Here is an 18,622-nt window from a genome sequence, read left to right as displayed (position 1 = left end):
CCATCTGGCCGGTGTACTTCCAGCATGAAGTCAAAGTTGTATCCCACACTGAGCACCTCTGTCTTCTCTGTATTACACTTCAGTTAGAAGTACTCAGCAGAGAGAAGACAGCCGAGAGGCATGGTAATAGCCTCTTGTACAATAGGCACTCCCTTGCCAAAGGAGAAAACAATTTGAGTGTCATCTGCATTGGAAATTATTTTTTGCCCAAAGACTCAACTAGCACAGCAGAGGGAATCAAGCAAATATTAAATATTATGGGGCTAAGGCCGACCCCTGAGGGACCCCGACAGAGACATTTTGGCTGCCAGAAAGACTTATGAGAGACATCGGTTTTTCAATATCTCCGGATCCTAGATACTCCAAACTATGGGATGTAATGAGGTTCACAAATACTTTAAGAACTGGTGCGCATATCATGAGCTCTACAGGAAACACTTCTCTGCTAAGGTATTCTGCTATGTCTTATTTCCAGCAGGACAGTCTGTGATATTAGAGTTTTGGATCCCAGGGAGGTCATGCTTGTGTATGGTTAGCTACATGAGGGAGAATGAAGACAAAATGAGTGAGTTTAAAATGCAGAACAGTTGTCAACTAAACTCCTGCAGGAAGATTTTGCTCTTTTGCCTTATCCCAGATTAGCCCACTGAGATAGAAGAATTATGGCTGAAACAGTGGCAGATACCAATAGTTTTGATGCACAATGACGAAGACACTGTTAAGGTAGTTGGCTGTTCCTATGAGTCTACTTTAGAAGAGTTGTAAATAACACCGACTTTGGATGAGGTGATGGCAGTTGTAGCTAAATATTAAACAAGCATAATCATGTCTTCCAGTCATGAAATAGGATGGCATATTAACTAGCTTTCACAACCAAAAGTCTAGATTCCATTAAGGACACTTAGACAAGGATTTTATCGCCATGATTAAACGTGTTACTACTGAAATGATGAAATTTGTGTTACTACTGATTAATATGCATGCATGTTTATAAACCTGCTGTTATTTTACTGGAATATTGGACCGTATGTTTATACTTCCCTTCTTTTTCTTCATTTAACCCCTTCGCTGCTGGCCCGTTTCTGCCGCTGTGCGGTAAACAAACGAACAGGGCGGGGCCGTGACGAACCCCAGCCGTCATCAGCACACGAGCACCGCGGAGCGTGACGGCTGGGGTTCGTCACCAGCATACAAGGGGTTAAGACAGATTATTGATGGTGATTATATCTGTTGTGCGTCTCTTTTGATAAAGGTTATTTAACATTTGTTCATTTTTAAGTTTATTTTGTTTCAGGGACTCAGCAGTAACAGGAGTAACAATGTGAAGAGGTTTGACACTACTTTCTGACGGATACTTTGGCAAGAATGAAGAGAAAGGCTGACGAACAAAGGTCTTGTGACTTATGTCATGCTGATTGGTCATTGTTTTCTATATGACTTTTAGACAATACTGTAAGTTCAATGTGTATTGCAGCTTATTTTGGTACACCCTGAAGACTTCTGGGTTTCAGAAAAGGAAGTTGATCGGCTCAAGAGTTTGGTCACAAAAGCTTGGAGGTTTAGCATTTTCTGACTCCCTTACCAGATATTGAAAGCTGCAATAAACGCGCATCACCTCATGTTTATTTATTGTGATGTGCATTTTCTTCTTAGTTTGCAAGCGAGGACAACTGTCCACAAGACAGATCATTCTCCTTCTAGTGCCATCTACGAAGTAGGAGTAGCAAGGAAGTCATTTATGGGTCACAGTTCGAAAGCCTATGGTCAGCTTCAGTAATTATTAGGTTTTGTAGTAGCCAGGGTAACGGAGACACTTGTGTTTTTGTAAATCCCCACACTGCCGTAGGACAAAGCAGTGATCTGATGTTAGGTATGTTTTGGGATGGCAGTTGCATAAAAGCCCCGAGTTCCAAATGTAATGAACCAACATTTTCCATGGTTGGACTTCTGGTTACTAATCATCTTATCATCTACTTCTTCAGTAGTACAAGACTGTGCAAACGAGTATGTAGGTAGAAAAGTTTTTGAAAGGTTGTGCGTTTTTCAAATCAAGGTATTCAGTTTTAGTCTATAGCCCGAAGAGAGCAAGATTTCATCTATATGGAAATAAACAAGTGTGTGTGTGTGTGTGTGTGTGTGTGTGTGTGTGCGTGTGTGTGTAAGTGTAAGTGTATAAAAGGCATTCCACACCCGGCCCATTTTGTCTTGTGTTGTGGAAAGAGGCGTAGGAACAATGGAGTGGGTCTCTACATTCTTACACGGATTGATACAGCAGATGACTATTCATAACCAGTGTGTGGTCTGCTTTGCCAATCACTTGTAGTGTTTGTGAATCCTCATTTTTTAAATTGATTTTACCTCTACCGTTCTTTTTAAAGATGCTTAAAGATAAAGTCTATGAGAATGGATTGTGTTTACACTATTTAGTACAAATCCACAAAGGTTTGCTATTTTACAGTATTTTGGGCTAATTAAGGAAGTGAGTAGACTAGACGTGCCTGGCTTAACTACTGTATGAAATTCTATATTTCAGACGTTAATCAATGTTACGAATAGACTAGACAGCAAAACGAGCACTGAGTTAGTGAAGGCACGTCTACCTACCTAAAACCAATCTACCAGGATTACATAGCTTCTGGTTACCAAAGTCTGTACTTTGAATTTGTTCTTCACTAAGTCATCGGTTTGGAGGTTGTAGCGATGGAGCTGAAGTATTTGCTATTTGTTACTAACCAGCGAGTGTCATTTGCTTATGTCTGCATGACTTCTATACCTATTTATTCCTGACTTGTCTCTCTCTACGCGGACTATGGCAACACTGGAAGGATGTAGATCCTCCCATTTATGCAGAAGAGAATATTGATCTTTTCTGGCACATAATTAGTGAGGTTGTACCTAATATCTCTGGTACAGAAAACTGCAATAGAGACTAGAAAGATTATGTGTTTGTGATACAAATCATGGCACTGAAAAGTCTCAAACAATGATATTTGGAAGACTAACTTAGTATACAGGTTACTGAATAGTACTACTAAACATTTACTTGAAGCGTCCACTTCAATTTGCTAAAGTGATGTCACTCACTATTGTGTAAGACTGCCATAAAATGTCTTCCCCAACATCTTGGAGAAGCAACAAACAGCTCAGTCAATTCAGATAGCAGAGTCATGCTGAGATGGAAATTATATGCCTCTTGATCAAATGCCTTAATGCCCTGCACGCATTTTATCATGGAAATATGACAACAGTCACATGAAGGAAGCTATTATGATTCTGACTCCAGCACCAACACCAAGGGTGATGTAAAGTAGAAGAGTGCACTGATGGTGAATAGCGACCATATGTTGCTGTTCCCATTCAGGTGGAGGGAGCAAGTAAGGTAATGATGGTCTATGTCTTGCTTTCATTGAAAGTATGACAAATGTACACACTCAGTCTTTGATAAAAAAAGTGTTAGCCTTCCTGTAGGGGTGACAAATATTACAATGAGGCCACAGACTTTTGAATTACTAGTCAACCATGAATGGTTCACGAGAAGTAGCACTAAGGATTGCCAGGTGCATAATTAAAATGCGAATGCACAATTTTGTAGGGGTATAGCTTCTATGCAGTTGCAATGTTGTGGGAAATTTCTTGTCCAGATAACTGGGTGAGAAAGAGAGAGATGAACTGTGGGACTATGAGAAGTGCAATATACTTGTATATAACACTGAGAGAATGTGGCATATCACAAAAAAGTGGGATGAAGCGTGGCGTTAGATGAAGTGTTTCGTAAAATGAAGAGAGTTATTAAGTAACATAAAAAAGTGTATTTTGCAAGTACAGACGAAAGGCTAGAAGGGTAGGCAGATGTACAGCTATGTCACAGAAGTATAACCTAAAATGGTAATTTGATCAGCAGCCATACTAAAAGTAGGATTAGGAGAGATTATTGGTGGCTGCAAACGGAGAAGACAGTTGAGGGTGTTGTTGTCTATTACTCAACATTTTGTATTAGTGCCATTGGTCACGGTAGCCAGGAAACTCCATGGAAGGGCCTCATGGTGTGCTGCTGGCTTTCGCCATTGATATCAGGGATCCCAAGAAGGTTTAGGAAATGACTACAGGCGCATCAGTTGTTTGTTGGTTATTCCAGTAAATATCGACTAAATGGTGGCAAAAGTAGCCATGACTGTAGTAATAAAGCTTCTTAGAAACCTTTTTTTTAAGGGAAGACGCTAATAGAGCTTCCCTAGAGCTCATAATAGAGTTAATTTTTGACTTATTATGAGAAGAGGAGGATGCAGCAGCTCAGTGACGGTCGCCAACACAAGGCACTGGGTAATCCTAGTGCCATGTCCCTCCTAGAGCAAGATAACCTAAAGAACGGTAGTAACATAAATCAAAGAGTCTTTCGGGGTGGAACCTTCAACATCAATCAGCAGAGAACAAAATATGAAAGATAGCTTGGCTAATTCTGTGTGAAGTGCATCTGTGCTAACAAACTGGAGTTTACATATGGAATGCAGGTGGGCTCTATGAGTTCCAGCAGTAAGAACAGCTTGCCACCACCACTAAGCCTCTGAAGGCTGTTTCCCACACACTATAAGCTCTTTTCAGTGGGACAAAGAACTTTATAGGTCAGACCACTAAATCAGACGCATGGGAAAAGAAAGTTAGCAAGGTCCAATTTGATGACAGGAGGGTGACAAAAAAGTACAGAACAAAGTTCCGTTATATCCCATACAAAAAGGAAAATATGGTGGAGAGCTGTGAGAAGTCGAGGCATACATGCACCACTTATGGTGCATTTTACAGGTGCGACATTCCAAAGCCCTGAAAATATGAAGGGACAGACAGTTCAATGGCATCGTGCCATCTTCCTTAACTGAATTAGATAGTAACTGACATGCAGGAGTTATGGGGGTGGGGGATTCTTTAATAAACCCATCACTTCGACTTATCTGAAAGGTTTCATAAACACCGTTAATTTTACCACAGCTCGTGCTTTCATCCTTGCCAGACATATTCAGCAACCTCTGATACCTGCGCTCCCAAGTGATTTTTAAAAATAATTTACTACCTCTGTTTACTATTCCTGACTTGATCTCTAACATTATTGGTCTAGTTTGCAGTGTGTAATTTAAAAGTGCTATATCTTTTGTTTATAGTTTGTCTAATGCAAAACTCTTTACAGATATGTATTTAAATAATAATAAAATTCTAGTAACCAACAGTGTGAACATTACCAGAGGTCACAGCTTGATAGCACCAATCTGGTGCAACGTACATCAACAATGGAATGCTGCCTCCCTCCATATGATGGGCCCTTCATTGGTGCACGGATTGACACTGTTGTAGTTGATATGGCACCGCCTATTTCAAAATCTTGCAAAAGAAACCTCAAGATAAAAAGCTTAATTTATGCTGTAATCTCCACGGTGGCATTTTAAGGCACTTCGTGGACAAATTTCATATGTTCTTCTTGAAGATAACAAATGAGAACCCATCCAACGTTTGACTGAAAAACATTGTTTATAACCGCCCCATATCCCACAAAATGAGGCACCATAGTGAGGAAGCATGACCCCCTACTACAGGGAGGCTGGGGAGGGAGATGTAGGAGGTTCCCAAGAAAACTTTGCAAAACTGAGGCTAAACAAAGTATTTCACAGGCCATTTGTTCACTTTGGTTAAAAATGGATAGATTTTACATACAGTTCTGGAGAGAGACTAATGTAATGCATCTAGCATTTCATAATCGGCCACAGTACCGAGTAGGGCTATTCTTCTAATGCAGTAAATCACGTACCTCTATGAGCAAACTGTCCTCCCAATATAAAACACAGAGGGGCTGATTCACAAAGGGCTTCCGCACTCGTGGCGGAGAGTGCGGAGGCCCTGCACTCGTGGCGTGACTTCCTCCATGGATAACTACAGTATGGAGGTTCGGCCATGACTGTGGGGCCTCTGCCACAAGTGCAGGCTTCTGCCAGGAGTGCTAGGCTTCTGCCAGGAGTGATAGGCTTTAGGGCCGGACTGGGAACCGAAACCGGCCCTGGCAAACTGCTCAGCCGGACACCCCCTGGGGTGAGGGTGGGTGCAGCTGAGCAGTTTGCAAGGGCCGGTTTCAGCTAATTTTGTTGCAGGGGCCGAAATTGCCGATCTCTGGTAACAAAACCGGCCCCAAGGGGCCCAAATCCGGCCCCCACCCTAGTGGCCCACTAGTCCGGCCCTGATAGGCTTCCGCCATGATTGCTGGGCCTCCGCCATGGATAACTGCAGTACGGAGGTCCCGCCATGACTGCAGAGTCTGCGCCATGAGTGCAGAGGCCCTTTGTGAATCAGGCCATGTTTTATCTGTCCCACATCAGAGGCAGTGCCGACAATGTCAATCAAACTTCCCATATACACAGAAAAACACAGTGTTGCTCAGTGCTTTGGTTATATAAGCCGGTAGGGTGCTTAGACAGATCCATCTTACTTATTACCACTGAATAACTAAATCTACACCACAATACCCCGGTATGTAATTTTTCCATGGTACCTTCTGCATGGACCCTCAATCTATGTCACTTTACTGTTAACTGTCACAGGAGTATACGCTTTGTATACTGGTGAGGTAGAAATGGTGATGGCACGAATATGTACTTCATATAAATGGCACAAGGTAAGCTGTTATGTGCTGCCGGGCACATAATACACACATTCATTTCATGCTGGTTTCCTCTTGCCGTGTGTCTAGGAACACATTTCCTAGCGTGGTGCTAAATTGCCCAGTAGCCAGCAGACCACACTACCCAGGCCCCAAATTCTCTATATCCGATACAGCAACGATGCAAGAGGGCTCTAGGTTCTCAGTTCTATGACCTAGCTTAGGAGCCAGCCTGGATCTGGAAAGAGCAGAGCAGGTGAATATCTCCCTGATGCTTTCTTGTTGAATGTCCAATATCACAAAAGCCCAAATCTGAACATGGGGAGGCGGTACTATTAACTACTAAATCTGCAGTGGCTCTGTACACGCAGCACAAATGCTCCATTTAATGAGCATTGGCAAAGCCAAGAATTTGCGTTGAAGCCCTGGCCTTCATATGCATTTACCCTGAAAAAACTCCAAACAGAACTTTAGAGATGGTGGCTCTAGTCTCTTCATTACTTGTGACTTGTGGTCTCTTAAAGCATGCCACACTACCTAAAGCTGTTAATTGAGGTCCTTTGTAGGTCCTCTGAATCAGACAAAAATCCTTGCTGCGGCAGGCTGCAGTGCCGTAGTAGGTTTACCAGATGTCCCTTACAGCACTCTGCACTAGGTTAAGCCATTACTATGGGTCCCAGATGCTTTCACAATCCGTATCAGGATACAAGAAAAATATGAGCGCATTAGATGCCCCTGTTTGCCTTCTTCTGTTGGAAGTAGAAAGGAACAAGGCAAACAACTAGACTGTGCTTTCGTTTGGGTTGGTCTAATTTGAGGTGGTATGGCGGGCAAAAAAAAAAACCTATGGACTGGGATGCATCCCCATATCGTTACCAGTGGTGAGATGAATTCAAACATTTCATCCATCACTTTTTTGTGTTCTTGATTGTGGCATCTTAATTTCAGAGGGTACGTGCATACCTGGATCCTGTGCTCATTAGGCCACTAAACCAAGCTGCACCAACTGAAGAGGCCCAAATAGGCAGAAACGTGTCTTGGGTTGCTTGTCTTCCATTTCAGAGAGGACCTTGGTTGGCGGTACAGGCTGGGCTGTTCCTAGAGGAGCAGGACCAAGGCTGATTTCCAAATGGGTGGGTATAATCGGAGGTGGCATACTGGCCAAAAAAAGAATTACCATTGCTGAGATTCATTCGAGCATTCCATCCATCATGTTTTTGTATTCTTCATTTGCAGCAAGGCAGACCACAGAGAGGGCATAGCTTCAACGTAGACATGTGCATACTCCCTTTCACCAGCCTAATGATGTTTGCTTATTTTCTATGACCTACATAAATATCCTAATGGTAGATTATGATGGTCATTCTTGAGGCTCTAAGGGCAAATCCTCTTTGTTTTGGAAGAAGGCACCCTCCTATTGATAGGTAGTGTCAGTCACTTCTATGTACAAATTATACGACTGCTAAGCAAGAAATGGCTCTTTAGCTGTTATTTACAATGAGAAAGGGAGTAGCCAACTGAAGAGAGGTTTTAAAGATCAGACAGGGCCAAGACAGGAGAGAGGTTTTAAAGATCAGACAGGGTCAAGACACGCATGGCAGCCAAGGACAACGGAATGATGGATGAGCGTGCAGAGGAAAGAGAAGGGGAATGTCGCTGTGATGAGGAAAAGAAGGAGGAGCTCAGGCAGACACAAACATCAGGACTATGCTTTTATTTTCTGTGAGCAAATCCCAAAAAGTGCACTGGTTTCAATAACAGCTTTTTTAACTGGCTAATGGAAGGGGCAAGGCTGCCTCAGACAGCACAATGGTGAAAACTCTGGTCGTTACCATCACTCTTCATGCAAATCAAAGGACTGAGGCTGACAATCAGCCTGGGATAAACAGAGTGCTGTGTGGTCCTGGAGGGAAGAGACAGACATGCAGCTGGAGTGAAGGGAGAGAGAAACACTGAAAGGGACATCTCACACTTTGTGTCTGAGGCAGGGTTGGGAGAGGAACACTAAGTAGCAGAACTGTTAGGTCCAATGCCAGCATAGGTGGGGAGGTGGGAGTAATACAGAGGTAGTGTGGCGGTGAAGGTAGAGATATAGAGGATGACTTGGGATGGCGGAGGGAAATACGGGTATAGAGAGAGAGAGAGAGAGAGAGAACAAAACAGAAAGCGACACACAAAGATAAAAAGGAAAAAGCAGGACATGAATACCCCCATCAAGTTCTAAAATTCGAATGGCACAGAAACATACAAAAAAGAAAAATAGTCCATTGATGCCACCAGTGGACGACTGCACTCATCCAATCAAATATGTTCCAGGGTTAGGATAAGCAATAGGAAGGATTGTATCGCATCAGAAGCAGGAATTTGAAACAGGTATGAAAACAAACAATCCAATCAAGAGCATGAAATCCAAGGCATACTCGAAGTATATCTTAAAGTAAAGGTTACCATGATATCTGGGACAGATAGATGAAACTCAAGTACATAGCCAGGCTCTCGCAACTACATTCATGTATGTTCCAACAAGGTACAATGACCAAAGTCTAAAGGAAGCGCAGAAGCAGGTTCTTTGATGTAAGTCCTCTTGTCACAGCAAGATGTTTATTTTCTCCAGACTTGAAATAATACAAACGCCGACACGTGTTTCGTCGTGTGCGGTTGAGTCACACGACTCATCAGGGCTGGTAATACAAAATAATGTATGCAATTGTTAACTAAACATGTTCTACTGTATACTGCATATGGTGACATTTGTGCACCCGACATGCAGTTTGTGGTGTTGAAATGTGGTAAGGAAAACTTGCATGGTGGAGCAAGTGATTGGACTATGGTGCTAATGTGCACGTAGCGAGTGAAATGAAGTTAAAAGACCCAAGTGTGGTCATGTGTCACTCGTACACAGTGGTCCTATAATTAAGAGGGTGTTCATAGTGATGGTGAGTGCAACGTGAAATGTCCGAAACATTTAATTTTTTTAAGAAAATATATATATTATACGTGAGGAGGTATGTGTCCGACAAGGCCTATATGTGCAGAAGATCCAGAAAGCACAAAACATGCAAATCCTATTATTCAAAGGATAATAAATATTACCTTTCACTCCGATACCAATATGTGGATGGAGTAAGTCTGGACCTCTGAAAGCTCTGTATCGAGCTGAAATGCAGTGAAGGAAAAAATGCGGAAGAAAGAAAAAGGGGACTCATAAGGAGGCTTGCAACGAAGGAAATGTTTACAGAACTGTTTTGAGTTTGGGCAATAAAGGAAAAAAGCCAAAAAATCTCTTACCAATGGGTTCACTAGGAGATTATACAACAGTAGATGCTGTGTGGCATAATGTTCGGTTGCAGTATAAGGATAATAGTTGTCTTATCCCACTGTTAATTTTCTATGTAGAAATAGCACTATGTCTACAACCAAAGGGGGATGAGTGAAATTGTGAGTCTACATTACATAGTGCCAATAAAAAGCTGGAGCAAGTTAGCTAGGTCATAGGGATAAAAAAACAGCGCGTTTACCCAAACGTTTGTTCTATAATAAATGTAGTTAGCAGAAATGTGAAAAATTACCTGCTATTTGTTTTGTAGTAAAACGGAAAGCCGGGAGGGGATTCTTTATGGCGCCAAAAAAGGAAGGAAACGGGTACGTGTCCTCCGCAGTGGTTTGCTATAAGTAAACACAGAATATCCAATGAGAAAGCGTCTCTAGAGACGAGCGTGTAGAGCATTGCATGCCCGACGCTTGGGTTACAAGACGCGGGTATGCGGAGAGTTAGAACAGCGGTGGGGAGACATGAAACTTACCCACTGCAGGCAATCCCTCCTCTGTAGTTTCCCGGCGGTCGTCTCTCGTGTACGGACACGTGACCCCGGGAGAGGAGGGATTAAGTAGAGAAAAAGTAAAGATAGAAGAAGTACTGTCGCAAAAGAGATAATATGGGCGCCATTGTTAAATGGGGAAACTTGTGGCGAAAAGAGGACGTTTTAGTCTAATCTCTATTAAAAATCCATCCTTATTTATATTTGGTCGCCACATTTACAAATGACGGGAAAGGAGTGAAAGTAAACTACTACCTGATGTGAAAAATAAAGGGGAAGCGAAACCTATTCGCTATTTACAGTACCTCAATGGTTATTACTATTATATGGGGAAAGAGTTGCAGCGCTGTTGGGCATCAGAGAGATCAAAAACCCTCTGTCCATCGAGGCGAAAAGTTCAAATTAATGGGTGAGGTAAAAATAAGCTGAGCAGGGCCTGGGTGTGGCCAGATTTTTCTGGATGTATAGTACAAAAGGGTGAAACATGCAGAAATTAAAAGTGAAACAAAGGTGAACGAAAAATAGTGAGGGACCTCATGTCCATATACATTTGGAGTAATTAAAATCTTTCAATGCAAAATTGCGAAACCAAAACTTAGGATATGTGTATAGACAGTAAGGATTACGAATTGGCAAGCAATGTTTGTATTGTCACTCTTAATAATCAAAAAGCATGAACAATCATCTAAAAACATGAAACCATGTTGAATGGGTCTATATACAAGGTTTATATTACAAACACATACATGGAAGCAGAATACATTTTTTCCTAAAAAGAGGCAATCTAACGTATTGTTATTTGTTTTCCTCATTTTAGGGCTCCTAGTGTTTGCGCAGTTAGTTAATCTGTGTGCACTAAGGATCCCCCCAGTACATTATTAGTTTCCAAGAAAATATTGGAGCTCAGAATCATAGTTAAGCCCGTGTTCTACGCTACGTAAGCGCATGATCCACGTGGCCTCCCTACGTCTGAGCATCAGTTCGCGATTGCCCCCCCTGATGTTGAGGGGAATTTGATCGATCCCAAAAACACGTACTTTGATGTCATCCTCATTAGGTTGACATTCTGCTACATGAAGTGCTACTGGGTATCTGGGGTCCCTCTTTTGTATAGCTCTCATATGTTCAGCTACCCTCTCTTTAAGAGCTCTAATGGTGCTCCCCACATATTTTTTGCCGCAATGGCATTCGATGATGTACACCACAAACTTGCTCAGGCAAGTGATGTTATGTTTAATATGATATACCATACCATCATATCCTGCAAAGTTTTTTGTACCGTGTTTCCCCCACATGCACATAGAACAGAATCCGCATCTGTAGAAACCAATTCCACGTGTTGAAAGCCAGTTCTGAGCTGTGGTATTGGTGGGGACGGTAGGACTTAGTTTATTTCTCAAGGTAAAACCTTTTTTGTAGGTGATGGACGGTCTCTCTGGAATAAATTCTTTCAGTATGGGGTCCTCTAGTAAGAGTTTCCAATGTTTATTCAGACTCTTTCTAGTGAGCTGATTTAGGGCATTAAATTCTGCAATGAACCTGACGTGTTTATCAGTGGTTTTCATCTCAGTACGTGTTTTTAGACAATCAGGTCTAGTGATGGCTCTCGTTCTGGACTCTGCTTTTTTGAGGGAGGTTCTAGTATAACCCCTATTCTGAAATCTTCTCTTCATGGTTGTAATGCAGTTGTCAAGTTCACAGGCTTCACTACAGTTACGCTTAGCTCTAAGAAATTCGCCATAGGGAATTGATCGTATCTGATGTTCAGGATGAAAACTTGAAGCATGCAAAATGGAATTGCATGCGGTGGGTTTTCTGTAAAGTCTCGAATGTAACTGCTCGTTTCTTACATAGAATTCCAGGTCTAAAAATTCAATGTGAGTCTGACTGTGTTGCATAGTGAAACTGATTTCCCAAATGTTGGTGTTGAGGTATTCGAAAAAGGAGTTTAGGTGTTCTTCAGTACCGGACCAAAGGAGAAAACAGTCATCTATGTATCGACCCCAAAACACTATGGAGTCAGTGTATTGTGTACCTTTATTGCACCATTTCACCATTTCACCATGAGATCCCGGTCGAGATCATCATAGGTGGGGAAGATGTACCAGCATTAACCTAGACCTAGGGATTGAAGCCATCACTAAGGTTCTCTCTAACAGACCGGCTTCACTATGGGCACACACAAACATGTTAATTCAAATGATGAAGATCATCTTGGAAAATAACTTCTTCATGTTTGATCGTAAATGGTACAGACAGAAGAAAGGAGTAGCGATGGGCTCCAAGTTTTCACCCTCCTTTGCAAATCTCTTTATGGGAGCATTGGAGGCTGATCTCATCTGGGGCAATAAAGGTACACAATACACTGACTCCATAGTGTTTTGGGGTCGATACATAGATGACTGTTTTCTCCTTTGGTCCGGTACTGAAGAACACCTAAACTCCTTTTTCGAATACCTCAACACCAACATTTGGGAAATCAGTTTCACTATGCAACACAGTCAGACTCACATTGAATTTTTAGACCTGGAATTCTATGTAAGAAACGAGCAGTTACATTCGAGACTTTACAGAAAACCCACCGCATGCAATTCCATTTTGCATGCTTCAAGTTTTCATCCTGAACATCAGATACGATCAATTCCCTATGGCGAATTTCTTAGAGCTAAGCGTAACTGTAGTGAAGCCTGTGAACTTGACAACTGCATTACAACCATGAAGAGAAGATTTCAGAATAGGGGTTATACTAGAACCTCCCTCAAAAAAGCAGAGTCCAGAACGAGAGCCATCACTAGACCTGATTGTCTAAAAACACGTACTGAGATGAAAACCACTGATAAACACGTCAGGTTCATTGCAGAATTTAATGCCCTAAATCAGCTCACTAGAAAGAGTCTGAATAAACATTGGAAACTCTTACTAGAGGACCCCATACTGAAAGAATTTATTCCAGAGAGACCGTCCATCACCTACAAAAAAGGTTTTACCTTGAGAAATAAACTAAGTCCTACCGTCCCCACCAATACCACAGCTCAGAACTGGCTTTCAACACGTGGAATTGGTTTCTACAGATGCGGATTCTGTTCTATGTGCATGTGGGGGAAACACGGTACAAAAAACTTTGCAGGATATGATGGTATGGTATATCATATTAAACATAACATCACTTGCCTGAGCAAGTTTGTGGTGTACATCATCGAATGCCATTGCGGCAAAAAATATGTGGGGAGCACCATTAGAGCTCTTAAAGAGAGGGTAGCTGAACATATGAGAGCTATACAAAAGAGGGACCCCAGATACCCAGTAGCACTTCATGTAGCAGAATGTCAACCTAATGAGGATGACATCAAAGTACGTGTTTTTGGGATCGATCAAATTCCCCTCAACATCAGGGGGGGCAATCGCGAACTGATGCTCAGACGTAGGGAGGCCACGTGGATCATGCGCTTACGTAGCGTAGAACACGGGCTTAACTATGATTCTGAGCTCCAATATTTTCTTGGAAACTAATAATGTACTGGGGGGATCCTTAGTGCACACAGATTAACTAACTGCGCAAACACTAGGAGCCCTAAAATGAGGAAAACAAATAACAATACGTTAGATTGCCTCTTTTTAGGAAAAAATGTATTCTGCTTCCATGTATGTGTTTGTAATATAAACCTTGTATATAGACCCATTCAACATGGTTTCATGTTTTTAGATGATTGTTCATGCTTTTTGATTATTAAGAGTGACAATACAAACATTGCTTGCCAATTCGTAATCCTTACTGTCTATACACATATCCTAAGTTTTGGTTTCGCAATTTTGCATTGAAAGATTTTAATTACTCCAAATGTATATGGACATGAGGTCCCTCACTATTTTTCGTTCACCTTTGTTTCACTTTTAATTTCTGCATGTTTCACCCTTTTGTACTATACATCCAGAAAAATCTGGCCACACCCAGGCCCTGCTCAGCTTATTTTTACCTCACCCATTAATTTGAACTTTTCGCCTCGATGGACAGAGGGTTTTTGATCTCTCTGATGCCCAACAGCGCTGCAACTCTTTCCCCATATAATAGTAATAACCATTGAGGTACTGTAAATAGCGAATAGGTTTCGCTTCCCCTTTATTTTTCACATCAGGTAGTAGTTTACTTTCACTCCTTTCCCGTCATTTGTAAATGTGGCGACCAAATATAAATAAGGATGGATTTTTAATAGAGATTAGACTAAAACGTCCTCTTTTCGCCACAAGTTTCCCCATTTAACAATGGCGCCCATATTATCTCTTTTGCGACAGTACTTCTTCTATCTTTACTTTTTCTCTACTTAATCCCTCCTCTCCCGGGGTCACGTGTCCGTACACGAGAGACGACCGCCGGGAAACTACAGAGGAGGGATTGCCTGCAGTGGGTAAGTTTCATGTCTCCCCACCGCTGTTCTAACTCTCCGCATACCCGCGTCTTGTAACCCAAGCGTCGGGCATGCAATGCTCTACACGCTCGTCTCTAGAGACGCTTTCTCATTGGATATTCTGTGTTTACTTATAGCAAACCACTGCGGAGGACACGTACCCGTTTCCTTCCTTTTTTGGCGCCATAAAGAATCCCCTCCCGGCTTTCCGTTTTACTACAAAACAAATAGCAGGTAATTTTTCACATTTCTGCTAACTACATTTATTATAGAACAAACGTTTGGGTAAACGCGCTGTTTTTTTATCCCTATGACCTAGCTAACTTGCTCCAGCTTTTTATTGGCACTATGTAATGTAGACTCACAATTTCACTCATCCCCCTTTTGTTGTAGACATAGTGCTATTTCTACATAGAAAATTAACAGTGGGAGAAGACAACTATTATCCTTATACTGCAACCGAACATTATGCCACACAGCATCTACTGTTGTATAATCTCCTAGTGAACCCATTGGTAAGAGATTTTTTGGCTTTTTTCCTTTATTGCCCAAACTCAAAACAGTTCTGTAAACATTTCCTTCGTTGCAAGCCTCCTTATGAGTCCCCTTTTTCTTTCTTCCGCATTTTTTCCTTCACTGCATTTCAGCTCGATACAGAGCTTTCAGAGGTCCAGACTTACTCCATCCACATATTGGTATCGGAGTGAAAGGTAATATTTATTATCCTTTGAATAATAGGATTTGCATGTTTTGTGCTTTCTGGATCTTCTGCACATATAGGCCTTGTCGGACACATACCTCCTCACGTATAATATATATATTTTCTTAAAAAAATTAAATGTTTCGGACATTTCACGTTGCACTCACCATCACTATGAACACCCTCTTAATTATAGGACCACTGTGTACGAGTGACACATGACCACACTTGGGTCTTTTAACTTCATTTCACTCGCTACGTGCACATTAGCACCATAGTCCAATCACTTGCTCCACCATGCAAGTTTTCCTTACCACATTTCAACACCACAAACTGCATGTCGGGTGCACAAATGTCACCATATGCAGTATACAGTAGAACATGTTTAGTTAACAATTGCATACATTATTTTGTATTACCAGCCCTGATGAGTCGTGTGACTCAACCGCACACGACGAAACACGTGTCGGCGTTTGTATTATTTCAAGTCTGGAGAAAATAAACATCTTGCTGTGACAAGAGGACTTACATCAAAGAACCTGCTTCTGCGCTTCCTTTAGACTTTGGTCATTGTACCTTGTTGGAACATACATGAATGTAGTTGCGAGAGCCTGGCTATGTACTTATGTTTTGTCTTTTGACTTGTTTGGACGGTTAAGGGTGTTTGCCGTCTGCTCTTTACGCACTACATGAACTACTGTTTTGCTTCTTACACACTTTGTAACGTATTAACCCAGGCAGCGCGCCCTTTAGTCCTATCTTCAAAAAACCCCGTGTCACTGGAATTCTGAGATAGATGAAACTCAACTGCGTGTAGCAAGACTGCAAAAACGATTACAGAAGCAGGTAGTCTGATAACATCAGAGGAATGTGAGGTGGCAGTGGCTAATGAGAGTTGAGAAGACATCGACTTTAAAACGTATAGCCCCTCCCCCAAGTCAGTGCATGGTTCCACGATCCAGCCTTCCTACAGTCAATATTACTTTACAAGAATAGCAGATTTAAAATGGCTGGAGTCCAGATCACATTTGCATCCTGTAGCACGATGAGAAGCAACCAACAGGGCATCTACCTTGAGTAAAAGTGCATCCCTCGTTTGGGCTAAAATCATATTCTTACAAACGGCAGATAAGATGTTACAGCCAGTCTGATGGATGGTACAGGTTTTTATTTGCACATGCTACTTACCAGAAAACTGACAAAACTTGCTCCAAAACTCATCAGTGGACTTTGATTTCTGTTGAGAAAAACACATTTGCAGATTTAATTTAAATAAAAAAGGACAACTGATCGAGTCATAGAAAACAGGCTATTGTATTTTAATTGGACAATAATATTACTGTCCCAAATTATCCTTTAAATACATTGATGAGTCATAATTCTATAACAACATAAGTGCAAACAGCTTTAGCATATAAAACATGCCTTACCATCAAAGGCGTATGTCCACAATCCAGTGTCGTATTTTTGAGGTGGGGTAATCATGGTTTGTTTTTTGAAGTCATTGCAAGTAGGTCTTACGTACGGCTACTTTTCCCCCAAAGCATAATAAATTAAAGCTATGCCTGGGGTGGCGATGTCCGAGGGCAAAGGTCTACATACTTATAAAGAAATACATTGGGCTGCCTATTGAAATAGAAAGACCTCTTGCCGCACACTTTTGAGTGTTGTAGAAATGGTAAAAATAAGCCATAACCAGATTACTGATGGCAGCTACTTCCCCACTGATTTTGAGTAATGAGGTAACACTGCATCTCATCAAACAACAATGAACCAGCACAAGTTTGGGTTAACCAAGTGTACACTACCGAGGCAAATTGTGCGATACAGCTAGTGTAATATCAAAATATTGGCGATGCACATTTGACTATGCTTTTTGACAAATAGCATAGCACGACTAGTTAATATAGAAGAATTTCTAACATAGCAGAATTACTTGCACACTTAGGGTCTGATTACAATGTCAGACACCGTTGCAGGGAAGGAACCGCCTGACCATAGGTCGGCGGTGCAGAAATCACAATTTGGATGTGACCGCACATAGTGAGGTCAGAAACAACCATTTTCCAATTGGAGCTTGTGCGGTGGGCTGATAATGCCCTGAAGTACAAGCTCCCATTGAAAAATGTATGTTTTCAAACATCCTGGACTGTGTGGTAAGCACCTCACGGTGCCCCCCAGGCCATGATGCAGAGGACCAGGGGGGATGGAGGCCCAGCTGGGGCCCCCAATGTCGCATTCAAACAGCCTTTCCATGCTGGAAAAGCTGATATGGAATGGCTGTTGGATACAGACATCATAATCCCAACAGCGGAGCCGACATCATGAAAGGATTATAAGCAGTTTCCGACGCACCGACGGGCTCAAGCGTCGGTCGGTCCCTCCAACTGCTGCCTCTGACTGGACGCATTGTAATGAGTCAGACGGACAGCAGCAGTATATGGTGGTTGGACCGCAGCCAACGAACCGTCGGTTGTGGTCAGACAGCCATCGTAATTAAGCCTTAGAGTTACCCCAGGATTTAGCATCTACAGTGATAAAAAAAAGACCTCAGCAAGATGCAACACTATCAACCTGAATTCTCCAGACCAAACTAGCAAAGTTTCTGATTTTGTATGCAGGTGGTAGCTCTTCCAGATTATCAAGTAATAATGTGCAATTGTTTAGCAACATCTGACATGATTTACGTTCTTAAATGATATTGTTGGGGTAACGCAGCACTTTTTCATAAAGGGCTACTGGAGGTTACCTTATACTTTGTTTTATAAAAGATGACAATGTGAAATCTGTGCATGTTACCTGTCACGTGGTTAGATTGATCTTTGACTGGGTGAGGCAAGACCAGACAAAAGGTGAAACATATTAATCTGTAAATCCGCAGAATCTTAAGAATGTGCACTTGCATTTTGTTACTGCTGTATCCACTGGACCTGTATTTCTTCTCCTATGCCTACCAAGTGCTAAAAGGATCTGTTCCCTAAATGAGATTGTGCTACATATACAATATTTTTTTTAATACAAAACCAGATGTATTCTATTTTTCAAAGTATCTCATATTTGTTCATCT

General features: G+C 41.8%; 1 protein-coding gene across 1 annotated transcript in view; it reads right to left on the bottom strand.

The window, feature by feature from the left end:
- TTC39C (tetratricopeptide repeat domain 39C) overlaps nt 1-18,622 on the bottom strand; it is a 512,445-nt gene that overhangs the window by 359,914 nt on the left and 133,909 nt on the right. The window contains exon 2 of the mRNA XM_086965646.1: nt 16,744-16,792. Coding sequence (XP_086821772.1) covers nt 16,744-16,792 — 49 coding nt within the window. The remainder of the gene's footprint in view (nt 1-16,743; nt 16,793-18,622) is intronic.

This window comes from Lissotriton vulgaris, chromosome 4_1 (genome assembly GCF_964263255.1).
Source record: "Lissotriton vulgaris chromosome 4_1, aLisVul1.2, whole genome shotgun sequence".
Taxonomy (NCBI): Eukaryota; Metazoa; Chordata; class Amphibia; order Caudata; family Salamandridae; genus Lissotriton; species Lissotriton vulgaris.
Note: the sequence above shows the minus strand (reverse complement) of the source record. Positions and strands in the feature narration are given on the sequence as shown.